The 12489-nt window shown below is 34.3% G+C and overlaps 2 protein-coding genes and 1 long non-coding RNA gene across 5 annotated transcripts; 2 read left to right on the plus strand and 1 right to left on the minus strand.

The window, feature by feature from the left end:
* LOC107612327 (protein transport protein Sec61 subunit gamma-like) lies at positions 253–497 on the plus strand. The gene has a single exon (XM_016314086.2). It carries the CDS (start codon positions 268–270, stop codon positions 475–477), a length of 210 nt encoding a protein of 69 aa, XP_016169572.1. The 5' UTR covers positions 253–267; the 3' UTR covers positions 478–497.
* On the plus strand, positions 7331–11513 carry LOC107612509 (protein IQ-DOMAIN 1). 3 transcript variants are annotated; one of them, XR_002352238.1, is made up of 7 exons: positions 7331–7535; positions 8111–8209; positions 8647–8826; positions 9549–9776; positions 9902–10015; positions 10160–10904; positions 11220–11513. XR_002352238.1 is itself a non-coding variant. In XM_016314204.2 (7 exons), exons 2-7 carry the CDS (start codon positions 8132–8134, stop codon positions 10445–10447), a joined length of 852 nt encoding a protein of 283 aa, XP_016169690.1. In that variant the 5' UTR covers positions 7335–7535; positions 8111–8131; the 3' UTR covers positions 10448–11513. The 3 variants fall into 3 exon arrangements, 2 of the variants coding, with proteins under 2 accessions (XP_016169689.1, XP_016169690.1); XM_016314204.2 differs by having other exon boundaries at positions 7335–7535; positions 10160–10361; positions 10398–11513; XM_016314203.2 differs by having other exon boundaries at positions 10160–11513.
* On the minus strand, positions 9487–10758 carry LOC107612511. Its single transcript, XR_001613789.2, has 2 exons — positions 10440–10758; positions 9487–10312 (listed from the first exon to the last, which is right to left on the minus strand). It is a non-coding gene; the product is annotated as an uncharacterized LOC107612511 (long non-coding RNA).

A 12489-nucleotide genomic window follows, 5' to 3' on the forward strand; every position in this document is an offset into this window, starting at 1 on the left:
TCTCATTTTTTTTATATTTTTTCTATAATTTCTAATTTCAAAGCATTAAAATCTCTTAGATTTGGAAATTGCTTCTCAAAAATTAAAAAAAAAAAAACTATTCACTTAGTACCTAAATACACATATTTTTTTTCCTAAATGCAGTGTAACTTTTTTAATGATAGAAATAGCTGCAATAAAATTAGGTATTTTTTATTTATTTAGTTAAGATACCCCAACAATATACAATAAAAATTCAATCTCAGTTTTGAAAGTATAAGACAGGCAATGGACGCTGTTGATTCAGTGTTGGAACCTCTCAAAGAATTCTCCAAGGACAGCGTAAGGCTCGTCAACCGTTGCCATAAACCCGATCGCAAAGAATATTTCAAGGTAGCTGTTAGTACTGCAATCGGAATCATGGTTATGGGATTCGTTGGCTTCTTCGTCAAGCTCATCTTCATTCCCGTTAACAACATCATCGTCGGATCTGGTTAGGATGATGATGACAGCCACAATCACATAAAGAGAGTTTTCAAGCAAATGGTAGCAACAGTTGTTCCCATATCAACTTTTTGTTGATCATAATTATGCCGTATATTACTTTTTATTTTTCCATTCTTCATATCTTTAGGAACATTACAGTTTTAATTTAAATTTAACAATTTTTTTACATGTGTTAGAGTTGGCACCGTTTAATTTAGCACTGATGAGAGAAAAATAGTTGATTGATTTACATGTAACATTAGTGTTATGCTTTTTTGTTTTCACGTTGAAGCTGAAAGTTCAATTTGATAGACAAAATGGTCCGTTACATATTTGATAAAATCCGTTGTGGTACTTAAAAAAAAATTGTTCTCTCATAACATACCATAACAATAACATATAATAAAAATTATTGATTTTTTTTATTTTTGGTGAAAAATTACCATATTTTTTTTTTCAATTCCTCCCACAATAAATAATCAATCTTTTAATTTAATTCAGAATTTAAACGATTTCTGTTACATCCATCCAAGTAAAAATCCTACCTCAATCTTAGTTACCATTGTTCTGACAGAAAACAACTACCATTTATAGAATAGATCATTCACTATAGCCATAATTTCCAAAAAAATAGGAAAAGTATAGGTAACCAATAATATTTTTGAACAATATGTGAACAATGTGAATTAATAGGGTTAAAAGAGTAAATTAATCTTAAATTTGATTAGTAGCATTAAATTAGGGTGTAGTGTATTTTTATTTAATTGGTGGTTGTTCATGTTGTTCAAGATAGTCATTGTTTACCTAGCACTCCCCCAAAAATAAATATGAATTTTTTACCGATAGTTCCGTTTGCACTTCCTCGCAGTTTCGTTTTCGTCTGCGCCTCCTTCCGACAGTTCCGTCTACACCTCCTTCCGACAGTTCCGTTTACGCCTCCTTCTGGTAGTTCAGTCTACGCATCCTTTCCGCAATTCCGTCTGCGGGAAGACAGTTACGCGCTCTATGCGCCTTCTGAAAATTATTCTTATCGCACTCTACGCGCCCTCTGAAGATCACTCTTATCGCGCTTTACGCGCACTCCGAAGATCACTACTTGCTCTTTCTCCGTCAAGCATAGCATCTGCTTCTATGTTTCTGCATCACTTTCATCTTTTCTTTTCTTATCCTTCCGAGTCCAATAGACCCAAAATTATCGTATTCTACGCGCCTTCTATTATCGCGCTCTACACGGCCTCTCTTATTGCGCTCTACGCGCCTTCTAAAGATCGCTGCTTGCTCTCTCTTCCTCAAACACGACATCTCCTTCTATGTTTCTGCATCACCACACCATATGCATTTTCCTCAACTATTTCATCGGAACTTATGAATTATTGACATCTTCTATCCACCAACTTGTGGGAGCATATTAAATTTTTGTATTATTTTTATTTGTTATTTTATTTTTTTCTTCTTATCTTATTTTAAAATTCAAAATCAATTTAATGCTTTTCGGTAACAAGTTTTTTCTTTATAAATAAGTGCATCATAAATAAGATTTTTTATAAATAAATTTTTTAATAAATTATTGTTAAAGCTTTAAAGATCCGGTTTTCACCTGATTTGGAATCGGTATAGTTGTGGCCCAAAAATATTTAGGTTTCATTGGATCTAAGACCAAATTAGAATCTAAAAAATAGATCCGATGTATATTTAGAATCGAATCTAAGTCAAGATAAACTCGATTTTACCCTATCTATAAACACCTCTACAAAAAGGTTTTGTTTCTAGCAAAGATATGTTACAAAACACCACTAACCTTTGGACTCAAATATTAGGAGCTATGATTCACGGACACGAGACACGACACGATACGAGACACGTTGACACGCGAATTTTAAAATCTTACATGACACGGGGACACGCATATATATAAAATATAAAGTATTTTTTAGATAAATTATAATGATATTTTGATATTTTATTGATATTAAAATATAAAATAAAATTTTTTAATTATTTTTAATGTCTTATTTTAATTATATCAAGTATTTAAAATATTTTTTGTTTTAATAAATAATAATATATACTATATCTAAATTTATTTTAAGAATATATATTAAGAATAAGACTGGACACGCAGACACGTGATGGTATTTAAGTATGTCTAGGCGTGTCCGGAGAAGAATTTTTTATTTTTTATTAAGACACAGTTGGACACAGCAGACACGCGTGTCAAACGAGTGTCGTGTCCAAAATGTGTCTGACACACAGACACGATAACTCAGCGAAGCGTCCGTGCTTCATAGATTAGGAGTGGATACCCCACCAGCCACCACCACGTGTATTATGACACCACTCTTTTGTCATCTAAGGAACTTAAAGATCTTTGTTAGATTTAGATGCACAATATATATTGTGTGTTCATCCAAGCCATATCATAAGATTTGATGTTTCCTTCATTTTTCACATTCAAGTACCATGTTTCGTTGGAACCTAACCAATATGTGTTGGAGATAATTTGCACTCTCTCTCTCTCTCTCTCAAAATTTGAAGGGTGAGATTAAAACTTTCCCCTATATACCATAAGTAGCAACAAAATCCATAACTATAAGGAAATAAAGTAGAGTATATTTTAAGGAAAGATTTTGAAATGATTTTAATGATCTTGATTTTTTTTAGCATCATTTTACAGCTTGATACAAAATAAATGAATTCAACTAGGAAATTAAATATTTTCCTATCAATATCAGTCCTTTAAAAAAATTACATTTTATTCTAAATTCTAAATCTTTAAACTTAAACCTCCAAAAAGTGAAGTTAAAAAAATATTTATTCAAAAGAAATTTAAGCAGCGTAACAAAAACGAAACTGTTGTACAAACTCTAAAAAGTACGAAAAATTTTTTTGAAATATGTTTCTTTTCATCATACTTACTAATGTTAAAGTATTCTTTTATGGAATTATTTATCACCATTATTTTTATTATATTGTTTAAGTATTAACCTTTTTGTTTTAATTCAATATCAATTCGCTAGTACTATATGAAATACACATGAGGGTTGTTGTAAGACCCACAAGTAGAGGAATAACCAGAAAGCATTAAACACAAAAAGGATAACAGATTCTACAGACGGAACACTATAACATAAAATCAGAGAATGATTTCAGAAGTGTTAGAAGTAAATAAGGATGTAATTTCACAATAATTTTGATGGTAATGTTAAAGAGATTATTGTGAAATTATTGTTTGGTGTTTTTTTTGTGACTGAAATAAACTAAATAAAGAAAAACAAAACAAACAAAATAAGGAACTGCTTAAATAGAGGGACAGTCCCGTTTAAGACTATTCTTAAATTCCTCCTAAGGTGAAAGAAGCTCCACATGTGAAAGTTGTAACTTCATCGCCATCTTTGCCATAGTATCTGCCATCGTGTTTGCATCTCTCATAATCAAACGAAAGTCAATACGCTAATTCCAATGCATGATATCTCTTATTTTGAGCACCAATGGATCAATAAGCCCAAAATCATCTTGAGTAACAAGATTAAATGCTTCCACACAATCTGTCTCACAAATAACATCTCGTTGACCCACATCTCAAGCTAAGAGATATCCTCTCCAAATGGCAAACAATTCTCCTTGAAGAATACTATTACTCTCAATCATTCCCAAACACCCCATTTGCCAACTCCCATTACAATATCTAATAATACAAGCAAAACCAACACTATCACCCGAACCAAAATAACTAGCATCACAATTAATCTTAAAAGTACTAATGGATGGGGGATTCCAAAAACCATTTAGAGTAGAGGGAAGGGACATACGTTGTAATTCAAAAATATTCCTAAACTCCTTTTCTGAAGATAATGTCAGACAAATCACTTTTTTCAGAGGCCAAGTTTCATGAGGATTAAAGATGTCATTATTCCTTGCTCGCCATATCCACCAAAGTCTCGAAAAGAACTTGAACGGATGCTCTCTGCTATGATACAAGAACCAGTTCTTCAAATCCAAAGGATGACAAGAAATATCCAATCTATGCCAGACAAGCTGAGCTTTTGGACAATTCCGAATACAATGTAAAACTGATTCCTGGCTAGAAAGACATCTTGGACACCTATCTGATGACGACATCCCTCTTCTAAAGCGAAAACTTACAGTAGGAAGAGCCTCTTTAAGACACAACCAAGCCAAAAACTTATGCTTTTCTGGAACAAGCTGACGCCAAAGCCAAAGCCAATTCTCCCGCTCCTCCCAACCAAATAGCTGCTTACACAACCACAAGTAACCATTGCGTGAGTCATAGCCTTTGGCAGCAGACCCACACCAATACCAACCCACTTCCGGACCTGCTTGTTCATCTGGATTGTAAGAGACAATATTACCTTTTAGCTTTTGATATAAAGGAGAATAAAGAGTATCCAAATGCCACCTACAAACCGACCAAATATCCTGTATCCGGAGATTCGAATCAGAAATGTGAACATAATCCATCTCATTAGATAACCGTCATTCTCTCCTCCAGCTAGAAAACCAAAAATTCTGGTTCAAATCTCCAATACACCAAGCAAACCCATCATTCAACACTTTCCAAGCCTTGCAAAGACACCTCCAAATGGGAGAGTCCTTGTTCTTAGGATAACTAAAACAGTCATATAGAGATGATCGGTATTTGACATCCAACAATTGGACCCATAGCTTGTTTGACTGCTGGAAAAAAATACAAACTAGCTTCCCAAGAAGAGCAATATTTACACAATAAGGATCTCTAACCCCCAAACCTCCATATTTTTTTGGAGTAACCAGTACCTTCCAACTAACGAGATTCAATCCTCTTCCATCAACTTGTCATTTCCAAAGAAAATTCCTCATCATAGACTCTAATTTACTAATAATTCCTTTGGAAAAATAGAGACCTGCATCTGGTACATGGGAATAACGGCTGCAACAGAATTAACCAAACAGAGTCTACCAGCCCGATTGAGTAAATTCCCTTTCCAGCTTGCTAGCCTACTCCAAATCTTATCCAGGACACCATTGAAAGCTGAACGAGTCACCCTAGAATGGCTAAGGATAACTCCAAGATACCTGCCCAAGTCCTGGACAAATCTGATAGAGGATACCTCAGTGAAAATCTCTTTCCTTATTGCAGAGACATTCTTGGAGCAAAGCGCTTTAGACTTCTCCACATTAATCTTCATCCCAGATGCTTTGCAAAAAGTCTCTAAAACCAACATCACATTTTGCACTTGTCCCTTTGTAGCTTTACATAATAGAAGCAAGTCATCCGCAAACATTAAGTGGGATATTCTTGGTCCCCTTCTAGAAATAGCAACCGGCTCCCACAAGCCAAAATCAACCTGATGACTAATAAAGCATACCAATCGCTCCATACACAGCACAAAAAGATAGGGTGACATAGGGTCTCCTTGTCTAAGACCTCGACTAGGAGTAAAGTCATTCAGACGATTCTCATTCCAAGGAATAGATAAGGAAGAAGCAGTGACACAATTCATAATCAAATTAATTGTAGGAATAGGAAAACCAAAGCTCTTTAGGGTATGAGCTAAAAACCTCCAATCAACTCTGTCATAAGCTTTCTCCAGATCAATCTTAAAGGTCAGTGTGCCTTTCTTTGATTTAGTCTTCTTCATAAAGTGGAGAACTTCTTGAGCAATAATAATGTTGTCAGGAGTTCCTCGTCCCGGAATAAATCCTCCTTGAAGCGGGCCAACAATCTCCGCAAGATGAGGACGAAGCCTATTAACAAGGACCTTCGTGATGATCTTGTAAACTACATTGCAGAGACTAATCGGTCTGAAATCTTTTATAGATACCGGTGATTCAACCTCCGGAATAAGAACCAGTAAAGTCTCCAACATTCTCGAATCAAGAGTAACACCGAAGAATGCTTGCTTAACCATCTTCCAAATATCAAGACTAATGATCTCCCAATATTCTTTGAAGAAGAAAGCTTAAAACCCATCAGGATCCAAAGCTTTAAAAGAGTTCATGTAAAAAATATTGTTTGGTGTTTGAGTATATATGATAGGTTAGGTAAAAATAAAAAACTAATAAAAAATATGTATTACGTATATTTTATTGTTGTTTTTGTATTTGCTATTCGTATTGGAACTTCCTCTTTTTTGGAATCGAAATCTTGCTATAACATCTACGAAACAAAATAATACTAAATGATTTGAAATTTAGATTCTCTAAATTTTGAATTTTTACTTGAGAAGGTAAAATGTGATCTTTCATCCTTGAATGGTTTATCTCTTATATTTTTTCTTGATCCCACCTATAAAATAAATAATGAGAGATCACATTTTATCTTTTAAAGTAAAATTTTTAAAATTTAAAAAATCCAAATCCATTATTTAAAACTAATTTAGAAGAGAATCCGACCTAAACATGTTTAGTCTTAAATCAATATATGCTAATTAATATTCAATATGTACTTCATTCGGTTAGAGCGTTAGTTTTAGGGATGACAATAGATTTCTATAGGAGTGGAGGGTCCTCCCATGCTCTTGCCTCGTTTCTATTTAGTAAAATGTATTTCTTCTCTGTTCTATCTCTATCACCGATCTCGTTTATTTTTTCGCAAAAATTTTAAATTTATTTTAAAAATTAATACAACTATAATAAAATCATTTTGTCATCCCTAGTTGGTCTTATGGGCGGAAGTTCGCGAGTTCAAGCCTTCCAGGACCAAAACAGATTATTCTTGTGTTGTTATTCCAAGATTTTAATCAATGTTTCCTTGATGATGATATTTCATTTTCAAAAGAGCACAGCTGGGAAATAATCATATAATTAATACCTCCTCACCTCACCTCATCTTTTTCTCTTATTTTCCTCTTGTTATTAATTTCTTGTTTAGACTTCTACTCTTTCAAGAGATCAAACATCTCCTTCAATGTTGTTGGCTTGTCATTGCATTATTGAGCAATTCTATCTATCTCTCTTTTGCTCTCAATTTATGTGTACTCTTGCAATGTATCACTTCTTACTACCCACCATTCATCATCCTCTTCAAGAAAACTCCTGTTTGCTTTTTTTTTTCCCCTTCTCTCTGCTTGGTATGTGCCCCTTAACCATTTCATATCTTTAGCTTTTATCCTTGGCATTCAATATGATTATGATTATTTTTTGTGCCACAAACTTCAGCATGGAATTATTTTCATATTCTAAGGGAATAGGACTCTTTTTTTTTTTTTTGTTACTTGTGTGATTTAGTGTTGTAAATTGTTTCAAGAGTTCTGGGTGCAACATCAAAAGAAATAAACATAGATTGCTGATTTTAATTTGGATATAAATTCCATGGTGTTAATAGAAAAGGCATCTATTATGATGGAATTTCGACAAAATAGTTTTTTCTCATTTAAAATATGCGTCTTGTTTGTATTTTTATTTTTTATTTTCATTTTTAATAATTTTTATTTCTAATATTACATTATTGGATAGCCTCAATTCTCAAGCTTTTACATATTGATAATTTGCATAATACTATGGAAAGGGTTAATGCATCTGATAAGGAAGTTAAGGCTAATTATAAATAAGTAAATAACCAAATAATAATGTTCCTCCATCACACTAATGCATGGATCTATGAAGAAATTTACTATAAGTTGTTGGATGGAATATTACTGTGCAGGTTACTTGTTAAGAAACAGGAATGGGTGCAACGAAAGGCTGTTGGATACTATTCAAACAGAAAAAGAAACCCAAAGAAGATAAATCCCAAGAAGAAAAGGTGATTTCTCCATAATTTTCTCCAAAAATACTATATGTATAAAGAATATCAGTTCTTATGCATTTATATATAAATACATGTGATGATTATTTTCAATATGTATTTATTTTAAAATGTATTCTATACGAATAACTGATTTGGTAGTTGTGTATATGAAGCATTATTGAATTTTTTCTCTTCTATGCACTTTTCGGAATAATTAGTTAACCAAGTTGCACTTAAATCTGTTAAATTTACTATATATATCTTTAAGTAAAAACAACAACTAAGAATTGAAATTTTTAAAATTCCCCTTCAATTAAAATTTTTAACTCTTGATTTCCAAGCCATTGTCAATAAAATCCAGTGAAAATGAAGTAATTTGAATATTGAAGATACATTTAAAAGCGTTTTAAGAACATGGTGTTTTTTGGTTTCTCACCGGTCCTTGAATATAGGTAAATCCTACCGAAGAAAAGATAAACGAAGAATCCTTGAATGGAAAGCAAAGCAGTAATGAAGAGTCAAGTAGCATCATCCCTAATGAAGGTGGTTTGATAATGGACAGAACAGTTCCTTCAAGGTTGATTGATAATATTGCTGCTACAAGGATCCAAAATGCATTTCGCTCTTTTATGGTACAGTTTTAAAATAATCTCATTACGCATAACCCTTTCTAATTGACATCATTAATTTTTTCAATAACAACTGTACTTTATGCAGATATCAAGTGTGTTTAGTGTACGAATGATGTTATTGGTTATAAAGTAGTTAGCAATTTGTTGAGAAACCTAACATATCCAAATCCAAATATAATGGCTTTTCAACGTATCAACTATGCAAAATTGATTTATCCTTGTAAAAAAAAAGCATTTCATGTTGCTTATAATAGTAAACACAAGATCTTGACAAATTGTCACAAATATAATTGCTTGATTTTCAAGGCTAGAAACTTGGCTGCATTTCTCCATGTTTTGATGAAACAAACCTGTTCTTTATAAATTATAATCTTCCTAACAATCAAGTGTACGTGGTTGCTCCCATCAACTAGTTATGAACAAAAGTGAAAATCTAAATAGCACTTCCTTGTTGGTTTCATAGATCAAGTTTAAGTACCATGTAACAATGCACCGAATTGAATTCATATAATTTAGCATAACAATTTGAATCATGGGAGATGAACATAAATCATTATTTAAATTATACCATCAAATTACACTAGAGCATGATGAATCAAATTCAACCTACTACACCAAATAGATGTTGGATTTCCACATATCAACTCCGTCAATCGGACAATGAGTACACCAAATATTTCTCTAAGAACATTAAATGATACCCCTTCTCGCATACTATGCAGGCAAGAAGAACATTAAACCATCTAAAGGGAGCAGAGAAATTTGAAGCTTTGATTCAAGATCACCTGGCCAGAGAGCAAACAGCAACTGCATTAAGCTATATACATTCATGGAGCAGAATACAAGACGAGATTAAAGCTCGCAGAATCTGTATGATAACAGAAGCTCGTGTTAAGCAACGGAGATTGGAAAGCCAGCTAAAACTCGAAGCTAAGATTCATCAGCTAGAGGTACACATTGTTTCAACCATCTTCTCGCAATGACTTGGTTTCTGTCGATTTTGATGGGGTTATCAAAATAGCAGCCATCACTTCTCTCTGTTTCTTGTAATGCTGTTTGGTAAAATGCATGCTAGGTGGAATGGTGCGGCGGTTCAGAAACAATGGAAGAGATAATTTCAAGGTTATATCAGAGAGAAGAAGCCGCAATTAAACGCGAGCGAGCCATGGCATATGCCTTCTCTCATCAGGTACAAACCTTGATCAACTTGCAGCACATCACATACCAATTGTTACAAAGAATTCCACCACATTTTTTCACACCTAAACACTGATTTAGCACATAGAAGAGATGTAACAGAAACATTTCTAAAAGCATGCCTTAATTATTGCAGTGGAGGCCAAACTGTAGCCAATATTTCGGTCAGGCTTCCTATAGTCTCGGTAAGGAAAGCTGGGGTTGGAGCTGGACGGAGCGTTGGGTTGCAGCGCGTCCTTGGGAAATCCGGGTACGAGTTCATACCTCCAAGGTAAAGAAACTCAATAGCCTGCAGCAAAAGTCCAAGTTAGATAAGATGGACGATAACAAGAGCAAAGTTCCCTCAGCTACTCCTGCCCTGTCGAATGGGAAAGGAAAAGAAAACGACACTTGGGAGTTGTCAAAGAACTGTATACCTGAATAGGGTCATTTCTTTGAAGGCCTATACTATTTTTTCGGTTTGTTGTGTTTGTTTAACTATTTGGCTTGGTGAGAATCTACCATTTGGTGTGTACATTGCATTAGTAGAGATGCTATGGTTTTTGCTTCATAATGTATTGCCTAGTATTTCAAGGTTGCACTAAAAGAAGTAGAGAGTTAAATATCAATCATTTCTATTTGAAACCATAAGCACGCAACCAATTTGAACGCACATACTGATTCATAAGTTCTTTAAATGGATTGAGAAATCCTCACTCAAGGAATCAACAAGTTATAACTGAAAAATAATGTATGAATTATAGTCCAAAGAAAATTTCTGAAGCACTAAATGACTTGAGTATAAAGCAAAAAACCATACTAAATTCCCATAATAGTCCTTAGATTCTCTGCTTTCACCAATTTGGTATTGTGGTCCTTGAGATTGACCTACGGACATCATAGTGGTCCGTCGACCTCTTTTTGGCGCTCACTCACCAAAAGCAGTGATGAGTTGACACTCTTTGCCGTGCCAGACTAGTGTAAAACAATTTGACGCCTAATCATGGCCAACATGATAGTATTTTGATTCTTGTGAGCATGTAAACAAAGTCATTTGGGCCATCATTAGGCGCCAAACGAAAATGTCGTCGTTCCGCACTAGTCTAGCAAGGGAGTGCCAGCTCATTGCTGAGTTTGCTAAGTCAGCGACGGAGAGGAGTCGAAGGACCCCTATGGTGCCTGAAGTTCAATATCCGGGACTACAATATTACAAGTAGGATCTCAGGACCAAAACGGTGGAAGTCATGGATCTGAGAACCATTATGGAAATTTAGTCGTAAAAACCATATCAATATGAGCATAGCCACACAATTGCGTCAAAGGGAAAACCACAAAACATTTGATATATGCAACTATGCAAGATCCGCAAAACTGTTAGAGACACATATTCTAGTTTTACTCGAAACACACTAAAAAATGCAAAAACCGAAATTTCCAAGATAAAGTTGTTTGATACAGGTCCAATTAAAGTAAACAAGCAAAACTTTTGGAAAACATTATAAATTTTAAGAAAAGAAAAAAAAAAGATATCTTGGATTGGGATAGCCCGCGTGGCCATCACGGCCCCAGCAAGCAAAGAGAGGGGCTCTGACCGCGGGCAGTCTTCATCGCAGATTCCGACACAGCGGATGGCCGCTCCTCCGTGTCCATCTCTTCTCGGGGCAGAGCCGCCTGCAACTACCTCCAAGGGAGGAAGAAGGGTTGCTCCGCCCCCGCCCCCACATTGGAAGAAGGAAGAGTTGTTCGGAGAAGGCAGTAACAGCCGTGGCGGATCTGCTCAGATAAGATCAAGTAGTGTTAGGGTTTACTGGTTTAGGGTTTCTTAGTTGCCTTTATATATCAACCCTTATTTATATAGTTTTTACCGCATAATTACTTCGCTCCTTCAATTTTTTTATTTTAATAAAAAATATTTGATAAATTGCATGGTTCTGGAAAAACCGAACTGTACTGGCCGGTTAACCAAGAACCGGTCCGATTAACTCAAAGAACCGCTTGACAAAAAATTGGTGAAAAATCAGCCAAATCGACGGTAAACCGCCGGAATCAGCTCGATTTTTGGAGGCTCACCGGTTTGAATCCATACGCCTCAAAATTGCATCGTACACAAATCAGAAAAAAGAAGACCCACCCCACCCCCTTTCCATAAATGTAAAAATCGGTGAACTAAACCTCCAATTAGTTCGGTCTAGTATAAAGACTGTTTAAGGTCAAGAATCGATAAGAACCGGTGAAAATTGGTCAAAATCAATGAAAAATTGATCTAACCAAACCGTTCAAGAGAAAATTCTAAAATTAATAAAGAAGTGGCTTGAACATAAATCTTCCTTGTACTTAATACTTCTCTTGCCACTAAACTATTTTATTTCTTAATATTTTATATGCTAATTATTAATTATATAATAAAAGCGCACAATAATTTTTTAGATATTATTTTAATTTTATATTCACTTATATTTAAATTAATTATCTTTTTATTATTCATAA

Source organism: Arachis ipaensis, chromosome B08, assembly GCF_000816755.2.
Source record: "Arachis ipaensis cultivar K30076 chromosome B08, Araip1.1, whole genome shotgun sequence".
Taxonomy (NCBI): Eukaryota; Viridiplantae; Streptophyta; class Magnoliopsida; order Fabales; family Fabaceae; genus Arachis; species Arachis ipaensis.

What these genes read in the sequence shown, in the direction of transcription:
- LOC107612327 (XM_016314086.2), top strand. Translation starts at nt 268, where the DNA reads ATGGACGCTGTTGATTCAGTGTTGGAACCTCTCAAAGAATTCTCCAAG.
- LOC107612509 (XM_016314203.2), top strand. Translation starts at nt 8,132, where the DNA reads ATGGGTGCAACGAAAGGCTGTTGGATACTATTCAAACAGAAAAAGAAA. An exon ending in ATGCATTTCGCTCTTTTATG is followed by an intron (nt 8,827 to 9,548) that starts GTACAGTTTTAA and finishes CATACTATGCAG; the next exon opens with GCAAGAAGAACATTAAACCA. An exon ending in CTAAGATTCATCAGCTAGAG is followed by an intron (nt 9,777 to 9,901) that starts GTACACATTGTT and finishes AATGCATGCTAG; the next exon opens with GTGGAATGGTGCGGCGGTTC.